The following is a 19,216-nucleotide window of genomic DNA, read 5'->3' on the forward strand; positions in this document are numbered from 1 at the left end:
TTACAAATTTGACACTTTGCTGCTATTAACCAAGTATATCTCTGGTTGTGGGTAATGTTTGTGCGCAACCACAACTTGCATTGTAATTTTGAGTGTAACTGCTTTTTACAGCTTGTTTCTATTCTATTATTGTTTTTGTTTCATATGCTTCTAATTATTTCAATTATTGTTTTTATTGTCTGTGCCAAGGGTATGCACAGTTCCTTATATGTGGAATTTCCGCAGAAAAATTTAAAGTTGCACTTTGTGGTTCCTCTCAGCCGTTTTTAAGTACTGTTGCAGGGTTTTTGTACACAATCTTCTATTCTACTTTTTATGGTTCACTTCTAGTATATATTAACATACTTTTCGGCTTTTCTTTGTAGTAATCTTATTTTGTGTTTTATATTGTTTGTTTTAGAGCTGTACATTTTTTACTCTGCATTTTTCTTCTATGTTGTCTTGGCCAGGACACTCTTGAAAAAGAGTTTTTTAATTCCAAGAGGTTTTTCTGGTTAAAGGTAAAATCATTTATTTTTTTCCTATTTTATGTCATTGTGCTGCTGCTGCTGCTGCTACAAAAATATCTCTCTAGGGATCAATAAAGGCTTATCTTATTTTTGCTATTCTTTAATGAAATCAGTGCCCTAAAATTACTTTTAAGACAAAAGATTGTAAAACAAATTGTCACTGGTTTCTTTTCAGCTTAATGTGGGCATCTTCTCTACCAAATAAATAAATTCCAAATTCCAGAGTGTGTTCTTGTATCATTCCACTTTATTGCACCTAACATTTTTATGGTCTGGATGATTTCTTCATCTGTGTAGTTTCGCTGAGTTAATACCAATGACTGGTCTAAATTTTATGTGAATAGCTGCACTATAAATGTGCTACTATAAATACTTCCCCCACTGTATTATTAAATTGTAATGCTTGAAAAGTCTGATTATGATCTTTAACACTTAAAAGTTCAGTGTAACATCCACAGTAATTATAAAAGACCCTTTATTATTTTAGCTCTCTGTGCTTCTGATTTAAGCCCAGTATGATGCAGCTGTACTATCTACTCACAGTTGTTATGAATCTTGGTTCTTTAATCTTCACATGAAGGATGCAGTAATAAAGCGAAAAGAGTCTTTTTACTTTTATAAACTTAATGTTTATTCGTATATACATGAATATATTAATCTATAACCAAGAAAGGAGAGAATGTACAATGCAAAACAAAATCTCTATATACAAATCAATAAATAAACAAAGACATAATCAAGGAGAGTTTTGTATTCTACATGGGTTTTTGTGTTCTTGGGAAAAGTAGGAAAAGTAAAACAAAGAAGAGACTGCAGTTAGAAAAAGTTCGGAAATTCTTTTTTGTTAAAATGGAAAATGGCACCCGAGCACAGTTCAGGGGAACAAAACAAAGAAATGAAAATAAAAACACACACACCACACCAGCTGGTTTCCAGTTTTTAAGTTTTTTTTTTCTTCTTCTTGTAAACGCAGCCTTTTTGTTCAAACTCGCACAGAATCAGGTCAAATCACAAAAAGGTACGTCATTGTCAACACGGGCTACGACGACACACACAAACCGGTCCAACATCAACCTCATCAGCACGGAAACGCTCGCAGGGTCAGTTCATTTTAAAGTTCCACTCATGTGCACGATGTTTATGTTCGATGTTATGAGACGGAGCTGCTGCAGAAAACAAGTCATCACTGATACAGGAAACAGTGTTCTTTAATTCAAGGCCTGATGATAACAAAGTTTTTATTCCAACCAAAGACAAAGAAGGAACTTACACTGCATTCAAGGTGTGTTTGGAAAAGTGAGCACCTGCTTTAGGATATTGATGAGCCTTGAAAACATAAGGAAAAGAAGCCATATATTTCAAATATTTACGTCTTCAGTAGAATCTAAGGAAGTCAGACAGTACTGAGAGATGGACTAACCAGTCCCTCCAGGATGTCGCGATGTTGTGGTCGCAATAATTAATGCAAAGTGTGAATTCTGCACAACCTTGCAATTTTGTGTAACTTTTCTCCAAGTTTTACTATTTAAAAAGGATAAAATCTCATTTTATTGTAGAGCTGCATACAGTGTATTGATTTGGGGTTCTGTGCCTGGAGTCACAGACACACAGTGACGGGGCTAACTGTTAGCATCACACGGCTAACGTTACCCAAGGGTTTTTCAACAGGTTTAACGGCAGAATCAAGCCGAGCCGTTTCTGTGTCGGTTTGAGATAAACGGCTCTGTGTCGGATGTTAACTGCTGCGGGGCTTCGGCCTACACAGCGAAAGATGACAAGTAGGGATAAGATCACATTGTGCCGAGTTAGCTTGTGCTAACCAGGCAGAGAGAGCATGAGGGGAGCAGCTAACGGGGACGATCCTTGAGTGCTGCTTTGATAGGCGGCATCACGAATCCAAGACAGCATCACAGCCATTTTTTCAATTTTCCTACGAACACTGCAGCAACCATCGCAATTTTTTAGAACAGTTGCCGTGAAATCAGTCAAAGCAATCAGACCGCAAAATCCTGGAGGGACAAACACATTGTTTTGATCTTTTCATGGGAGTTTTTGACCACCAGACAAACATACAGAATAATGTGGCCAAAAATGTCTTTTTCAGGGATCTGTAAAAGTTGATGGTTTTAGTGTGAACTGCTGCTCCATAGTCTACATTAATTTATGACATCAAGTAGGAGATACTAAAACACTTTTTTACAGACATCATGGTGCATTAAAGGTCATGTTGCAAAGATGTCGCTCCGACACAACAGAGGAGGAACTCTGATATACGTTCTGACGTTCTCGAGTGGTTTTCATGCCTGAAACTTGGCCAAAAAGAAAGTAAAAATACATTAAAGTCTTGTGTAAAATGTTGAGCACCAGTGGGATGAAATATATAGAATAATGTAACGTTCCTGCACGCCATGAAGTGTTTTTGATGAGTGTGCAGCATTAAAAACTTAAGACATGTCGACCACTTGTACTCACTTTATTACCTAAAACATTGTTAATAAAGTGAGTGAGATTCTTTGTTTCTTTCATGTCAGATATAAAGTTTGGTTGGAATAAAAACCTGCTGTATGGTTACGAGCTGCTGGTTTGACGGTCCAGTTTTGAATATAGGCAAATCCAGCAGCAGTTTGATCCTGAACAGAAATTAAAGGCGACATTAAAACATGAGAAAAAGGAGGATTAATTTATGAAAGTTTCTACAACAGCTTCATCTGCAGCTCCGGACAAACATCTTTGCTTCAAGTTTCTCGGACGACTCGACATCTAATTCTCCACAGGGAAACGGGTCCAGACATCATAGTGTTTTCACCCTTTTTTTTTGTTTTCCAGAAAAATGCGACAACAGTAAACATATAAACTTGGTTTTTTTTTCCACTGTGAAAGGCAGAGGACTTGTCTGTTTAAAACCTTTTTCTCTCTTTCCTTGTTTTTTTTTTGGCACATGGAGGGTCAAGCCTGACGCCTTCGCTGCTCGCCAACGAGACGAGCAAGCGGATGTTTACTACGACACCGCTAAGGGGGAACGAGACGTAATTTTTTTTTTCAGTTCACAGTGCTCAACGTGACGCGCCGATCAACAGGCAGAGAGGGCAGAGTGAAAGGGGGTCAAAGGTCACAGTGTTCAACAGCGAAGGATTTCACGCCACGGGGGCACGGACAACATCCACGACAGCTGGACGACGTGCCTCCTGCCGCTCGTCACCATATTGCTTTCGCAGGGTTTTTCAGGGGTGCGGGGGATATGTTTCATTCACTTGATCGTTAAGAGAATTATGAACTTCATGCAGGTGGAAATAAGAAAAAAAAAAAAAAAGGCAATACATGGTCGCAGTGCAATCCAGGCAAATGTAGTGTTTTGTTGTGATATGAAGAACTCAGGAAGAATCCAACCTTTGATATTCAGTCATAAAGCATTTTTGGTGAAGCCACTTTCCCTTAATTGGTGATTTCCTACATTTCCCAGGATGCTCTGCAACAGCACTCAGGGAAAGGGTCTGAAAATTGGCTGTTGATGTAACAGGCTTTTTGCGCCACCTCCCAACAGCAACTGTCCAATCATAGCTACAGCTCGGCACGTTCAAAGTTTCGTAACTTTTTAAGCATTTCTAAAAACACAAAAGCAAAAGTGTGAGACGTGCATTAATCTGTGGGTTTATCTGCTCTAACAAGACCCGCAAACGTTAGCATGTCCGGCTAACTGTTTTACAACCTTCAGAAGTAAGTGAGTCTTAAGGGCCATCGTTTTTAGTTTAGTCCACACTGTAACTACAGCAACGACGACACTGGAAAACAATATCGTTGGGATCACTTTCAGAGCGATTTGATCGACGATAGAAACTCTGACTGCCAATCAAAGGCCTTTTGAAATTTACTGCCGCCTGGAGCACGCAACATGTTCTTGGCGCCACTGTTAACAGAACAATATTGTTCATCAGTGTGGATGCTAACATCATTATCGCTTTTGGTGTTTACTTTCAGGGCCAAAAAGCACATCATTAAAACATTTCATCAGTTTGTGTGTAAGGAAAAATGTCCTGTTCACGACTAACACATCCACTGTGTCGTATTTTCTCTACAGTTTGTGGAAGCTGGTCCTGGATGCTATCAGAGTTTAGGCTAACGTCAGTGGCTCTGTCCTGCTCTACATTGGATTTGGGGAAGTTTACACTCGTGCCAGTGTTACCAAAGATTTACATTTGTTGACACATTCGTCAGTCCTCATCTTTAAAGCGAAAAGATGCGAAAAGTATGTGAAGTATGTAAGCTAACGAGCCAAAACCAGGACATGCATTACATTCAGTTTTTCCTCATCATACTTATAATACTAGGACCAATAAGTCAATACAGGCTGTTTCTTAACTTCCATGTTTTTTGAATGGATCATCCTCTGGTGAGGACTTTGAGCCAGTTAGCATTAGCCTCAGGCCTTAAGCATGATATCATGTATGTAAGTGTATATTAAGGATCCATTTTACAGGGTTCTCGCAACGGCTGACAAAATCTGTTAGCGACAGCAGTCTGCTGGCTTGAAATGAGAAGCTGCTTTTGTCTATTTTTGGGACCCACTCCTTAAGAAATAACTTAGACTTTTGATGGTTAACGTGCCTCTATTGTCATTGTAGCTGCATATGAGCTAATGGGGTTGTGGCTAAGCTAACGGTCAACAGAACAAGCTAACGGAGGGAAAATGTAGAATCCAGAAAAGAAGCCCTTTAAAAAGTTTTGTAGCTGTTAGAAATGTGACTTTGTATCCATGGGAATAAAAGAAACATGGCCCCCAAAAAATGGAAAATGCGTCACCAAAATCTTCTTTTTTAAAACAGTGATAAGATGTTTTTTCGGTTGGATTTTTCCTTGAAAGAAACAGATCATGAACAGCACAGAAAGAAGAGAGAGAAGAGTTTGTTCCCTCGTGTGCAGCTTGGCAGCATCACCGTCGTTCGTCTGGGCTCCTACTGCCGGATTTAAAGGAGCTTTTCTGTATTTTGACAAGTTTTCCACGTCTGGATGTCGTCAAAATCTTTTCCACACTTTCCGTAAGAGAGAAAGAGCCCAGAGAGGAAAGACTCTGCTGTCAACACCGGCACGTCAAGCACAGCCGACACCGCAAGAAAGAACGTCCTGCAGGATAAATAAGCAGGACGCGTCGGGTGCGTCTGCAACACACAAGCCTGTCATGGCACATTTGGAAAGTGGTTACTGATGGATATGAAGGATGATCCGCCATGTTGGAAGAACCAAACCACTAAAACACAGTCCATCTCTTCTTCTGGTGCAGCGGTGGAGACCAGGGTTAAACCAAAATATCAGTTTGCTGTTACAGAAAATGTTGAATATTCTTTTCTGACCACAACGAGAGAAACATGCTAACCTGACAGAATATTTTGTTTTGATACATTTATGTTATTTTATTTTATTTTATATTTATTATTTATTTATTCTTTGATAAATTGCGTTTCGTGTCCCAGAGTTTCTCTACTGCAGTGATTCAGGAACACGACATACTATCCTCATATAAAATAATAACAATAATAATTCAAGTCAGCTTTTAGTGTCTTCGATGGTCAAAATGTTGCTTTTCAAGAAGAAAAAAATATTTAATAAACTAAATATTTTAACTCTTTCTTGCAATTAATTAATTTGCAATGATAAAAATACTCATGAATGGAGCTAAAACAATTGTCTAGTTAATCGATTAGTCGACCAGCAAAAACAATCAGCAACTCTTTTGATAAGCGATTAATCGTTTAAGTCATTTTTAATGTGAAAATACCAAAAATCTATGGTTATCACTTTACATTTCTCTGTTTCATGTGACAGTAATTTAATAAACGTTCAGCTTTAGACTGTCAGATAAGACAAGTTCATTTAAGACAATAACTTGTTAAATGATTAATCGAGAGACCGAAAGAATAATCAATGGGAAAATACTCATTACTGTCACATCTGTTCATAGTAATTCAAACTTATGAGTAATTAGTCAAAGTTTAGTATTTTTGTTTTTTTTTTAATCTTGTTTTTCTTTTTCTGGCAGAAATGGGCTTCCATACATTGGACAGAATTTTCTGACAATAGCAAACCCAACATTTAAAGGTCTCACTCCGCAGGTGAGAAGAGATGCTCGTGTCGTCTTCCAACATGGCGGCGGCGTTCAGGAAGTAGAGAAAGCAGTGACGTGATAGTTAGCAGCAGCACCATATCAGAGCAGAGAGATGCGAAAAAATGTACAAAGCAAAAATGGAAAAAAGTGTTGATATTGTGACGAGTCTATTAACAAAATCTCATGGTCCGTTTCAAAAGAATATACTGCACAGTTGGTGTTAATCAATATATACACACAGTTCTTTTTTTTTTTTGTTTTCAGCTCATTTGTTCTTCCCTCGGGAACATTTTGTATCCCAGTCAAGTGCGATCAAAGGACTGCCACATCCTTCACGGTGTAGTGGTTACGATTCATTAATAAAAATAACAAAAAGAAAACACTGGCATGTGATTCATGGCTGTGCCCACTGGATTTTGACACCATGTTTCCACTTCACTTGACCTTTTTTCTTTTTGTAACATGGCAGCGTTCAGAAGTTTAAAGAGTTCAGATGCCTCCACGTCAGCGTCGCTGGTGTTAAAATGCTGAAACCAGTCCCAGCGTCCGCAGAGTGGAGAGTTCAGTGCTGCAGTCCCAGAAACACTGTCGACATCAGGAACCCCGGGGGCCAGACGGTAAAGGCGGCGGTACACTCACAAGAAAAGTTCCCTGAAAAAATAGAAACACATTCGAACACCCGGCTGTTCGTATTGTTCGTGTATGTACACTCCATGCCAGGAGGGGGCGTGCATGAAGACTGAAGTTGAAGGCTGCCGAGGGACTCTGGGGTTTTAAAAAATAGTTTCATCGAAGGTGCAAAAAAAATCAAGCAAGAGGCTTGGACAAAAATGTTTAAGAGCTGGCCGAGTGACGCTGAGATGTAAACAGTTGTAAACAAAAAGTAATGGATCAGGAAATGAGATGGATCGTCTTCTCCACGAGCCAACATGACCGGTTGCGTGATGTTTCAGACCGAGCGGAGACTGGTAAAGAGTTCGACTAGCCTCCGAGCAGCGGCGCCCAACACCAACGCGGCTGTTTGTTTTTCCCACAAACGTGTCCTTTTGTTGTCCTGAACTCGCAGCCTTCAGGAAACAGCTTCCATCAGGGCGTTTCCTGCGTCGCACTCGGCCTTTTAGAGTCCTGGGAGGGTCCTGATGACACAACAGTTGTCCCTAAGTGCTAAGGTGCTCCTCTGCTTTCTGCTTATCCACAGAAAGGTTGGTCATTTCTCTCCTCTGGCATCTCTGTCCAAACCAAAACTCAGATACTTCAGGTTAGTGTGCCAACTCCGACAGACCCGAACTCAAATGTTTCTTCTGAGGAGTTGGAGACCAGAGAGGGTTAAGGGGGCGGAGGGGAGGCAGGAAGTGGTGCGTCGTTTCTCCTCAGAAAATCCCTTTGGCGATTTTCAGTCCCTTCTGTTTCATGCGAGGCAGCGTCGAACTGGCGACGTTCTTGGCTCGCATCGGCCGGGCCAGGCCGCGCTTCTTCAGCACAAAGTCGTAGTTGGCAGTGGAGTTCATGGCGTAGAAAACGTTGGCGTTGTCCGGGATCCGGAGCTCTGCAGGGCAAGACGAGAGGGAGAAAAGACACAACATGTAGTGAGTCTAAATTCATCTGGTGAAAATCTTTCGTGTTGGCGAGAAAAATATGAACATTATGATTTATTGTTCACTGAGCATATGGTGGATATATGTTCTGCAACAACATGGTCATAAGTTTGTACCTTTGTCCTCAGAGATTTTCTGCATCAGCTCGTACTCTTCGGTCTTCTCTCGCTCCAGGTTGTGTTTGATCATCGCCTTCCTGATGACGGCTGGAGTCTTGTCTTGACTCGTCACCTGAATCAAAAGGACGAGGGAAACATCAACAACTGACGTCTTTGTCAGAGTCGACTTAAACGTTTCTTACTGCTTTGAAGCTTTTAAAGGTTTAGATGTGAATCTTGGCAAATAAAAACAACCATTTGGTTTATTACATGTTTATATTTTGGGTGTTTTTCTTTCTAATTATTTACTAATAGGTGTATAATTTTGTTAAGCAATGCAATCAGAAAACTTGCTCTAAAACTAACAAGATATTCAGCAGATTGTAGCGGCTGATCACAGAGAGACCGATATTTTATACTCATTAAATTATTCTTTAAAAAGAAATTTTGGAGATTAACTGACCAGGATGCTCTTGTACATGTTTCCGTTCTCCACGTCCAGGCTGACCCTGATGATGCAGCAGTCGTCCACCTGCTGGTTGTACAGCGGCAGCGACAGAGTCGAGTAGTTCGACACCGCCGACACAGAGCGTTTGTGTGAGCGGGAGGCGGACAGTGGGGTGGAGGAGGAGACAGAGGAGGAGGAGGCGCTGCTGGAGCCCGAGGCCGAGCCGGAGCTGGAGCCCGTCCCCGAGGTGTCCAGAGACGACAGAGACGTGCACTCCCAGAACTAAACGGGGGGACAGAGGAGGTGGTGAGGACAAAGTTACCAAATAATCTGTCAGCTACCTTCTGGATTAAAGGACTACTCTGTCAATTTTACATATCAAGATCAGGTTACTAGTGTGACACTCAGCCTGCGTCACTAACAGGGGGTGTGGAATTTAAAAGATGTGGGTGTTTACCAGGTCTAATGAAGAGCTGTAAGATTGAGTTGCATTATGGGATATGTAGGATCAGTGCATTTTGAGCTTGACCCATACCAAGGACAAAAATTCAGAATATCTCGGCCTCTGCTGCCTTATTATTTTACCTTTTGCCATTTAATCTCTCTCTTGCATGTCTCCAAACTTTATGGAAGTCAAACACTAAACTGCCATGGTAACCTTTTGATATAGTCATCATTTACAATCCTAAACGAGGACACAAGCACACTGCTAAGGTTTTTTGAAATACTACATCTCTGATATCATACGTAGATACCTCCACTACTTCCCTGCATCCCTCTAATATTAATACCACAAATAATATCTGCGCTATATTTAATATTTATTAAATAGTTCTTATCTTCATTGCATCTAATTTCTTTGTCGTAAGTATTACATTTTTATTTTCATATATATTTTGTTTTTAGTGGAGGGGCAACAAAGCATCTCACTGTACACTGTAGAGACATGTTGAGTATGTGACAACTAAAACTTAAAACTTGATTTACTGCGTTTTAAAATGTGAGAAAACAGTGAAGAATTATCCACTAAACTTCACAGGGCCCAAAGGTGATGTCCCAAAAGGACTGGTTTTGTCAGATTAACAGTCCAAAACCCAAAGAAATTAAATTCACAAACAAAATCATCATATTTGAGAGGCTGGAACCAAACAATAACCAGCAAATAACAGAATAACACTGGACATATCAAGCACTCAGTAATGTATGTTATTATAGTTAAAAATAGTTCATACGCTGTGATACTGCCATCTCTTAACACGTCTGAAAAAGTAAAACTTGTTACCGTTGACGTTGTATCTGCTGGTGGAGCGTCTCTCCCCAAAGCAGAGACGGTGAGTTTCACTGAAGGAGTTGACGTCTACAGAGAGAGAGAGGAGCCATCAACAAACAGCCACACAGGTGAACAAGCAACACGAGCATCTAATTGGCTGCTGAGAGATGATGTCAGAACCAGGAAAACAACACAACATCAGCTGAGGTTTCTCTGGCTGACTCTTCTTGTATTTTAATATAAAATAACCAGTGGTGGAGTGAGTATGTAACTACTTAAGTAAGTAAAAGTACTAATACTTCAATGTAAAAATACTCCACTACAATTACGACAATTGCGATGACGACTTCATGATGATGATTTTATAGCTACTTTTTATAATCACGAATTTTGACTGGTTAATTTATGACCTTATATTTGTATATGACTGCTTTCTTTAATTTTATGATGTATGGATAGATTGGTGCTTGTTTTTTAACTGTGTCTTGAAAGATGTCCTTGAGGGCTTTGAAAAGCACCTATAACAAAACAAAACAAAATAAAATAAAATAATGTATTTTATTTTATTTTTTTTTAAAAATAAAATAAAATAAAATAAAATAAAATAAAATAAAAATAAAGTCCTAATGAAATACATTATTATTATTATTATTATTATTATTATTATTATTATTATTAAAAGTCAGTCAGTCAGTTCACTACGGTAAAAGTACCTTAACTATAATCAGGAAAATGTACTTAAATTATTAAAGTATGTTACATGTGACTTTTATACTATAATATCTGATCTCATTAGATGATTCTGACTCATGCATTCATGTAAATGCAAGACTTTATTGGTGTAGTTGTTTGAGGTGGAGCTCATGTTGAAATAATACCTAATGATTATTTTCATTTTGGATTCATCTGCTGATTATTTTCTTTATTAATTAGTGATTGTTTGATTTGTAAAAAGTTTTGAAAATGGCCAGAGATGCTTGTCACGATGACCCAGAGCCTAAAGTGACACCTTCACTATGTTTGTTGAACCTCAACATTATTACTGTACATTACAATTACTAACATTATTCAAAGGAAAAGTTTGTGAAGCTGCAACCATGGAATGATTTTACCAGGAAAATGACTTGAATAGAAATTAATTTCAGTCAGTTGACGAGTTGATTAATTGACTAACTGTTTGAGCTGTAATTTATAACACATACTTTATAAGCTCTTTGTATTATTTGTTTGCAAAATCTTAATTTGCACAGTAACTAAAGTTGTCAGATAAATGTTGTAGAAGGAGAAAGTGTCATAAAAAGACTCAAGTAAAGTACCTAAAATGTTCCACCACTATAAAATACTGTTATACTGTCTCTCTCATCCTCACCTTTCTCTCATGTCCCTCTGGAGAATCTGACAGGAAGCTGGCGTTCACGTCTTCCAGGTCTGACCCACTGGAGCTGACGGAGGTGACGCTGAGAGCGTCGCCGCTGTCCCCTCCTCCTCCTTGGTACGGTCTGTAGTGCGAGTGGTCGAAGGACTTGGAGTGAGAGCCTGGAGCGCTGCTGCAGCCGGCCTCTGTCAACTGCCGGCTGGAAGTGAAACAATAACACAATGAGGAGTTTAACTCATGATACCAGAGTTCTGATTAGAATTTGAGTTGTAAAACATGTACAATAATATAAAACACAAAACACAACAGCGCTCAGTTTTGATCAAAACTGTCACTCACTCGCTCCAGCGCTTCATGATTCCTCCGTTCTTCTTGGCTCTGAGCGTGTTGCTGGCCGACTCAGACAGAGGCTCGATTTCACAGGACAGATTGTAGCTGCAGGAACAGGAAGTCAGGACGATGATGACAATGTTAATCTGAATTTATCTCAATGATAAGACAGGACGACCTTGTTGTTCAAAGCCCTCCTGCCAATTCATTGCACCGATGTGTCAGTAAACACATCACCACCCTGAGTGCTGGATCATCACTTCACTGGTCTGAATTATTTAATACAAAATCTGCTGAGTCAGAATCAGTGGGCTGTGTTTTGTCATTCATCCTGATACCAGCTTTATATATTTCGCCTGCTGCAGCTTTAATACTTTGTCTTGTTTATGTTTAGATGATGAATATAATTTGTCTATAGTTTCAGACGCTCCCGGTGGATTTCACCACTTTCCCTGAGTGTTACCGTCATTTTTAAATTGCTTTCAATTATTTTAAAGTGCTCGCTGCCGTCCTCTGACCAACAGCGTCTTTATTCCTAAATGCTCTGTTGTTTCTCTGCAGCACCGCGCTTCAGAGCACAGCTTCCACAAACATGCTCATGTCTTTCAGTCTTAACGGTCAAATGGGGGGAGCTCATATTGGATGTCGACACACTGGATGTCAGTGGTTGCATCACTGCACAGACTTCCCGAAATTCTGCATGTACATAATGTTTTCCCTTTAGCAAAACAGAAGTACATCTATAAAATTAGACAAAGAGAGATGACTGGTTGCTCTGTTTATTCAAACGCAGATCAAAACCTTGTGTCGGGTGCTCGTGGAGAACGTTAAACAACAGGAGACACAGGAAGGCGATCGAGGTGCTCATTAAAACAGCCAACATGTTTCGACTGCTGCAGATCTTCGTCAGGGATTAAGCCTAATTGTTCTATATTTCTGGAGTACTGGATTGCCTATCAATACCACAGAAAATGAGTACTGAAACCATTTTAAAATATTCAGAATCAGCAACAACACTAGTTGATGTTCCCAGTTCCAGTTGTAAGAGCTCATCCTGTTTAAACTAATCTTACAGGAGAACAACCAGCAGTAACTAGAGTCCTTCAGCACCATGTTGAGTTAGATTATCTGGTGGTCTTCATTAGATATTCTTGTCAGAGATGGACACACTGCTGTTGAGACAGAGACGGAAACAGACCGACTAACCTCTCTGCTTCGCTGAGTTTCTCCACGCCTGCGAACCACTCCCTGAAGTGGCTGTCCTGAGTGAAACTGTAGTTGTTGGAGGCCAACTGGAGCAGTTTGATCTGAGCGATCACCTCAAACTCCTGCAGGTAGAAAGGAGAGCAGGAGACAGTCAATGGAGTGACAATAACTTCCATTTGCACTGTATTGGTATGTTTCTATACACCACTATTATTCCCAATAAAATATTACTAAAACTCAATCTGTTTGTCTGTTCCAAACTTTTAAAAAGCCACTTTGCTTTAAAGAAAACACCAGCTCTAATGTGTTTTTCAGACCCTTACAGCTGAATATGAAATTAAACTCACCTTTCTTCTCTTCTCAAAGTTGATCAGACCACCCTGAAATAAACCGATTTAAAATCGTGAGGCAATGATGGTTAAAAAAATAAATAAAATAAGGGTAAATACAAACAGTATCATAGTAAACGTGACAGGTCAGGTGACTGACCTCAGTGTAGTCCTTCATGGCAGTGTCCATCATCACAAGGTCTGTCAAGAAGGTCCCCAGGTAGGGAATCGTCCCCTGCATCACTCCCTGTTCACAGAGGACAGACTGAATTATATAACATGGAGGAAGCTGGGACTTTTTTAATGTAGAGTTGCTAAAAAACAAAAACACTTTCCTCAGAGCGGTATAAATACATTTCTCCTGATACCAGCTGCATATTTTACTGTAATGGTACCGTAATTTTTCAATGGTCCGTATTTCGGAAGTAAAATCATTGTCTCTCTACCATTACAGCTATTTCAAAGGGACAGTTCACCCCAAAAAAAGGTGCAAAAGGAGGCGTGCATCTACTGCTAGCTCACCTAGCACCACTGAGCTAGCTAACATTACAACTCAGCTGAGGACATCTCTTGTCCATGAGTAGATGCACGCCCCCTTCTGTGCAGTGAGCACCACAAGCTGAGTGTCATCTAGTTCCATTATATAGTGGAGAGGCAGACATTTCTACAGCCGATATCTCCAACACTCAACAACTCACACCAAAAAAAAATCTAGACTGATAAACAGCACTACAGGTAGGAAGAAAAATCAGCTAAAGGTCAAAACACTTTGAGAGGTTTATGTCAGAAATAACAGTCTAAATATGGAGTATTTGTTCTCCTTCTCCCTGCCAAACTGCAGTGACTCTACCTGCCACTAGATGAGGCTGTTGGCACAGTATTAATACAGTGTATTGTTCAGCGTTGGAGGCAGCAGAGTGTGTGAGTGTAAAAACATGAGTCAGAAGCTCTGTGATGAGGACACTATTTTCTTTCCCTCTGGTGTTTCAGTGTGTGGACTCACCAGGTCTCTCTGCTGCTGATGTCTCCTCTGAGCTCGTTTGGGGTTGATTTCCAAAGTGGCGAACTTCGAGGTGCCCTCCTGCAGATAAACAACAGCACAGTGGATCTATGTCTAATAAATTGACAAAGAAATAAAGTGCAACAGTTTCACACATTTCACCTTGAGGGCTTTATACCCTGCACCACATCTGAATAAGAACAACAATACAGAAGTAACAGCGTGTTTTTTAAAAATAATTTCCCAATTGATGTGTCATTGTCACGTCAATTGAGACAACCATTAATCTTTGTGCAGCTGCAAAACAGTTCAGGCTTTTTACAAAACGTCTAATTCAATTGACAAAATTTGAGTGACAAACTGTCTCACTCAAAGCTGGTTTATAAAGTATATTAAAGACATTTCAGTCAACACAACCTTTATGCAGGTTGTGTAAACCAAAATATTATATATAATAAATCTACCTAATTTAATAGAATAAATATCCAACTTTGATAAAGAAATCCTGCTCCCTTTAATCTGCTGCAAATTTGACATTGATATTATCTGACAAACAAAATAAAAATCACATATACTGTATGACCATAATCAGATATTGATGACAGAATAATTAACAGTATTATTCAACAGCTCACATCATGTGGATGCTTACAGTGGTACTCCAACAAATTTGGTGCTTCACTTCCCCAAAGCTAAGCAACAAGTGGGCGACACATTTAAAGGAACAGTCAAGACTGATGTGGTAAATATCCTGACTTTAATCTACAATATAGAGCTGCAGAGATGACGTTAATCGTAGGCCACTGCAAACATTAGTGATGCCCCTGTACCCTCGTCAAAAAGCCAATGGGATTTTTCCATTGGATTTTGGATTATTGCAGAAAATAAGCTCTGTGGCAAACACACATTTATGATACTTGCATGTTTTGTTCACAAACTAACACCACTTTCATGATTTTGGAAGCTAACATTAGGCTTTAAGCAGAGTACATCACAGTCGCATGACTTAAAATAGCCACCACAACGAGGCTGTAAAGCCGTGTTCGAAGTGATGCGATCTATAGTTTCATTTAGCTACTTGTCACGAGTGGCATTTACTGACATATTTTAAGTCGTTGAACAAAATGTGAAAGTCTCTTCAGCTTGTGTTAACACAGACCTTATTTCAGGCATCTGACCAAAAACCTACTGACTTTGAGACGAGGGAACCGTGAGTGCTACAATGCTAACTCATTTCCACGTTTTTGGACTCATTCCTGCACCACTCTGTTACAATCCCCTATAACAATCCTATATTTCCCATAATGCAACTGACTAACATTTTTTAGACTTCCCCCACATCTTTAAGTTGTAACAGAGGCTTTCTATAAATGCCGTCATCTCCCAGTAGTCCTCCTCTCTCTATTTTCAAAGATCTGACAGTACATAATACAGCAGTTTTCAGTGGCTTAGTACTAGTGCCCCCTCACTTTTGAAAATACAGCGATGAATCCATGACTGAAATGAGAATTTTTGTGTTAATGTGAACTAAAATAGAGGTGGTAGATATCCTGACTTGAGTTCCTAGAACGGGTAAAACAACAAGAACGTGGAATCCTACATTTCCCATAATGCAACTCAGCAACAATTTGTTAGACGTCCCTCTTTGTTGTAACACAGGCTTTATGTTTTATATTTGTTGCTCTCCAAGTTCCACAAAGCTCCTCGTTAACCCCAGAATAAATGATGCAAGTGTTTTCACAGGCTGTGTCTTTAATTCTGAGAATACAGCGATGGACTTTTGTGTGAACCGACTAAACTACTGTTGTTTTTCATGACAAATAAAGTTTGATGTTGATATTGTTTGTGCTGTTTTAACATGAGATATTTTAGCCTGGATGTTCAGGTCTCTGTGGAAGCGGGAACCTCCTTTCATGGATGTTTAATTGAACTCTGTTTTTATGGCCCTATATGAATAAAAGTATATGAGAAGCACTGTGACATTTGTTAGTTTAATTCAGATGTGTGAAAACGTGATTTCTGTGATTACAAAGCACGAACATCAACATGAATGTAACCACACTTTCTTGCTGCCTGTTCTTCAAAACCCCATCTCAGAGAGAAGTTGGGGGAATCCACCTCCTGCTCACATTCCTCAGAGTGATGTAATACTCAGAGGCCCTCTGCAGCACTCGGTAACTTGAGCTGACTGAACGCAGCCTGGTCTGAGCAGATAGAGCGAGAGAGGCGACGCCCCGAGGTGTTCTCTTACGCAGACGCCAGATCAGAGCTGTTATCTGCACCTGCCACGGGTTTCCTCCGCCCTCTGACGTCAGCGGGGATTCCCTAACACGAAGCCCGGGGTGTTCGCTCACCGTTACATCAGCAATAACTCAGGTTTATAAACAGGTGATAACACATTCACCATCTCTTTATTTTGACACAGTGCAAAGATATATATGTGAATGGGAAGACAGACGTCTGCTTAAACTCTGATGTTCAAATCCAACGAGTGTTTAAGGACAATACACCGTCCTGATGACATAAATTCTCAGTCATGTGTTTGGTCATGTGTACACGCGTATGTGTATCTTTCAACCCATCTGTCTGCAGCTTATCTTGCATATTACTCTATCAGTCTAATATTTAGTGTTCACATTTATGACTGCAGCTCAAGGATCTCTGGTTTTTGCAGTGATACATGATTGTTGAAAAACTTGTTTTATTGACTGTTTTATACCGTCACTGACTTCTCACTCCTCACTCTACTTAGCTAGCCAGTAGGGTCTGCAGGTCCTCAACAAAATCATGCAGCAAAAGCAGAGAGCGAAAGGCGTTCCTTGAAACAGCTCGGCTGAACACAACAAGCTTCATCGCCTCATGCACGCCACATTTTGGTCTTCATCATGGCTAAAAACACAAAAACATTCACAGGAGAGTTTGGTCTCACTGTGAACCTGAGCACACTGAATACCGAAGTTAGGCACGATACGAGATGGATAAAAGACCATCTTTGTTATCTTAGCCGCCATCTTGACTGTAAGGGTGCAAGGAGGGACATTTTCACCAGGAGCAGCTGTGCACTCAGGAGTCCAGACTGGCTGTGATCAGCTCTGGCAAAGATCTGACTCGACTCAGTGCACTTTTCTAGCCTTTACGTGAATCTACATATTTGTGACCTGTTAAAAGATGCATGTTTTCAGTTTGAACCAATGAGCCTAATTTTATATCATAATCATGCTTATTATGATTAACAGTCTTAAGATATAACGACCGAAAGAGGAATGAGGTTTTGGTGAATCTATATCAATCAAATTACTACATTACAGTAATGTGAAATGGACAATTAGCTAATAGCAGCTCCTGTTTGCAGCGGACCAATGGATGTATGGACACACGGTCACTGGAGTACTTTGATACTGAAGAAACTAAAATAATAATAATAAAGTATAAGTCACGCTGAACCTAAAAATATGTGTATCATGTCTGTGTGATCAGATTTGACTGAGTTATGCCTCCAAGAAGAAGTACGAGTTTCAACGTAAATTGTCTGCTGAATATTTCTAACTGAAAACTAACCATTTATTTCACTTATCATGACACCAGCAGGCCAGTATACGGAACATAAAGACGTGATGTCTCATTTTCTGTTCAGTCACATTTCCCTGCTGTCCTTGTATCGAGGGCGTCAGTACGAGAAGGTGTCATCGCCTCTCTACATTAACCTCCACAAATCACAGTAATGATGACAGCAATCTGTCAGCTGCACGGAGCCCACCCAGGACATCACCAGTAATATATGGATGCTGTGATCCAACAGAACATGGTACGAGGCGTTCTCCCCTGCAGGATGTTTCTCTGCAGCTGTTACGAAACAGACGTGAGGAAGTTCAGCGACGGGACGGGTCATGAAGCCATACATCCTGCTGCCATCTGTTCAGCTGCCACGCTCAGGTGTTATATAACTCACACGGAGTGATTGAACGGTTTGGCTGATTAAAAAGGGCTGAGTGAGAGAAAACACTTTACGTCTCTCCATCTCTGGGCTGTTATTTAATTTTCTGCAGCTCCTCTGTCGCATCATGCAACCATCATCATCATCAGTATAATATATGCTGTTTATGGTGTTCTGTCATGTGCTGGTGTTATGTGCAACACATGAGTGGTTGATGTGCAATACTGTTCTGTGTAATATGTGTTCTAATATTTAGGATTTACAGTATATCAATATGACAATAACTAGATCCAAGAAAATATTGAATCTTACAGTATATCACAATATTGATTATAACGTTAATTTGAATTTCTACATTTTTTTAAAAAAAAATATAGTTATCAGTAGACCAGCAGAGATCTTTTTAAAATCCTAAAAGTGAGTGAAACTAGTTTTTATTGCCTCTATTTTCACATGGAAAAATTACCTAGCTTGATATTTTTTATATTTAAAGTCACTAATAAGTAGGGGTCAAGATACAATATCATTGTGATTTTAAATATCTTGCGAGTATTGCGATCAAATAAACTGTGATATATTGTGATTTATACAACAGTTAGTTCCGGCCCTGCAATCTGATTGGTCGAGAGACAGTAAAACGGTGATGATATTGGAGTACAACATCACGGTTATTTCACTGTGTATGTATCACTCCGCCTCACAGCTGATTGCAATCAACAATCAAATCAAAACTGACAGTTAGTGTCAGTTAGGTCAGCAGTTGCGTTGTAGGCTAATTAATTCATCCACTGTCAAACAGCCAAAAATATGGATTTATTTCCTAAAATAAGTTTTGAACTGAACTATGAATGGTCATCAGAGGAAGATGAGGGAGAGGAGAAGCTGAATCCATCTGAGCACACATCCAGGTTTGTCAGTGTTTCATCAGCGGAGCTCAATGACTTGGAGAAAAGCAACATAGTGTTAGATCAGAAGGCAGAGTCGGCTGTGCCTGTGAAGCCACAGTCCACCATGCAGTCACCAGA

At 39.8% G+C, this 19,216-nt stretch overlaps 1 protein-coding gene across 6 annotated transcripts in view; it reads right to left on the reverse strand.

The window, feature by feature from the left end:
- Window positions 1-6,526: 6,526 nt before the first annotated feature.
- LOC117253070 (ral guanine nucleotide dissociation stimulator-like) overlaps window positions 6,527-19,216 on the reverse strand; it is a 94,659-nt gene continuing 81,969 nt past the window's right edge. For all 6 annotated transcript variants that reach the window (XM_033620416.2, XM_078170451.1, XM_033620414.2 and 3 more), the window contains exons 9-18: window positions 14,261-14,338; window positions 13,418-13,504; window positions 13,276-13,308; window positions 12,929-13,050; window positions 11,732-11,827; window positions 11,387-11,591; window positions 10,030-10,104; window positions 8,763-9,029; window positions 8,318-8,432; window positions 6,527-8,152 (exon numbers count right to left, since the gene is read on the reverse strand). In XM_033620416.2, the coding sequence (XP_033476307.1) occupies window positions 7,977-8,152; window positions 8,318-8,432; window positions 8,763-9,029; window positions 10,030-10,104; window positions 11,387-11,591; window positions 11,732-11,827; window positions 12,929-13,050; window positions 13,276-13,308; window positions 13,418-13,504; window positions 14,261-14,338 (1,254 nt within the window). In that variant the 3' untranslated portion in view covers window positions 6,527-7,976. The remainder of the gene's footprint in view (window positions 8,153-8,317; window positions 8,433-8,762; window positions 9,030-10,029; window positions 10,105-11,386; window positions 11,592-11,731; window positions 11,828-12,928; window positions 13,051-13,275; window positions 13,309-13,417; window positions 13,505-14,260; window positions 14,339-19,216) is intronic.

The sequence above is a fragment of the Epinephelus lanceolatus genome, chromosome 9 (assembly GCF_041903045.1).
Source record: "Epinephelus lanceolatus isolate andai-2023 chromosome 9, ASM4190304v1, whole genome shotgun sequence".
Lineage (NCBI taxonomy): Eukaryota > Metazoa > Chordata > Actinopteri > Perciformes > Serranidae > Epinephelus > Epinephelus lanceolatus.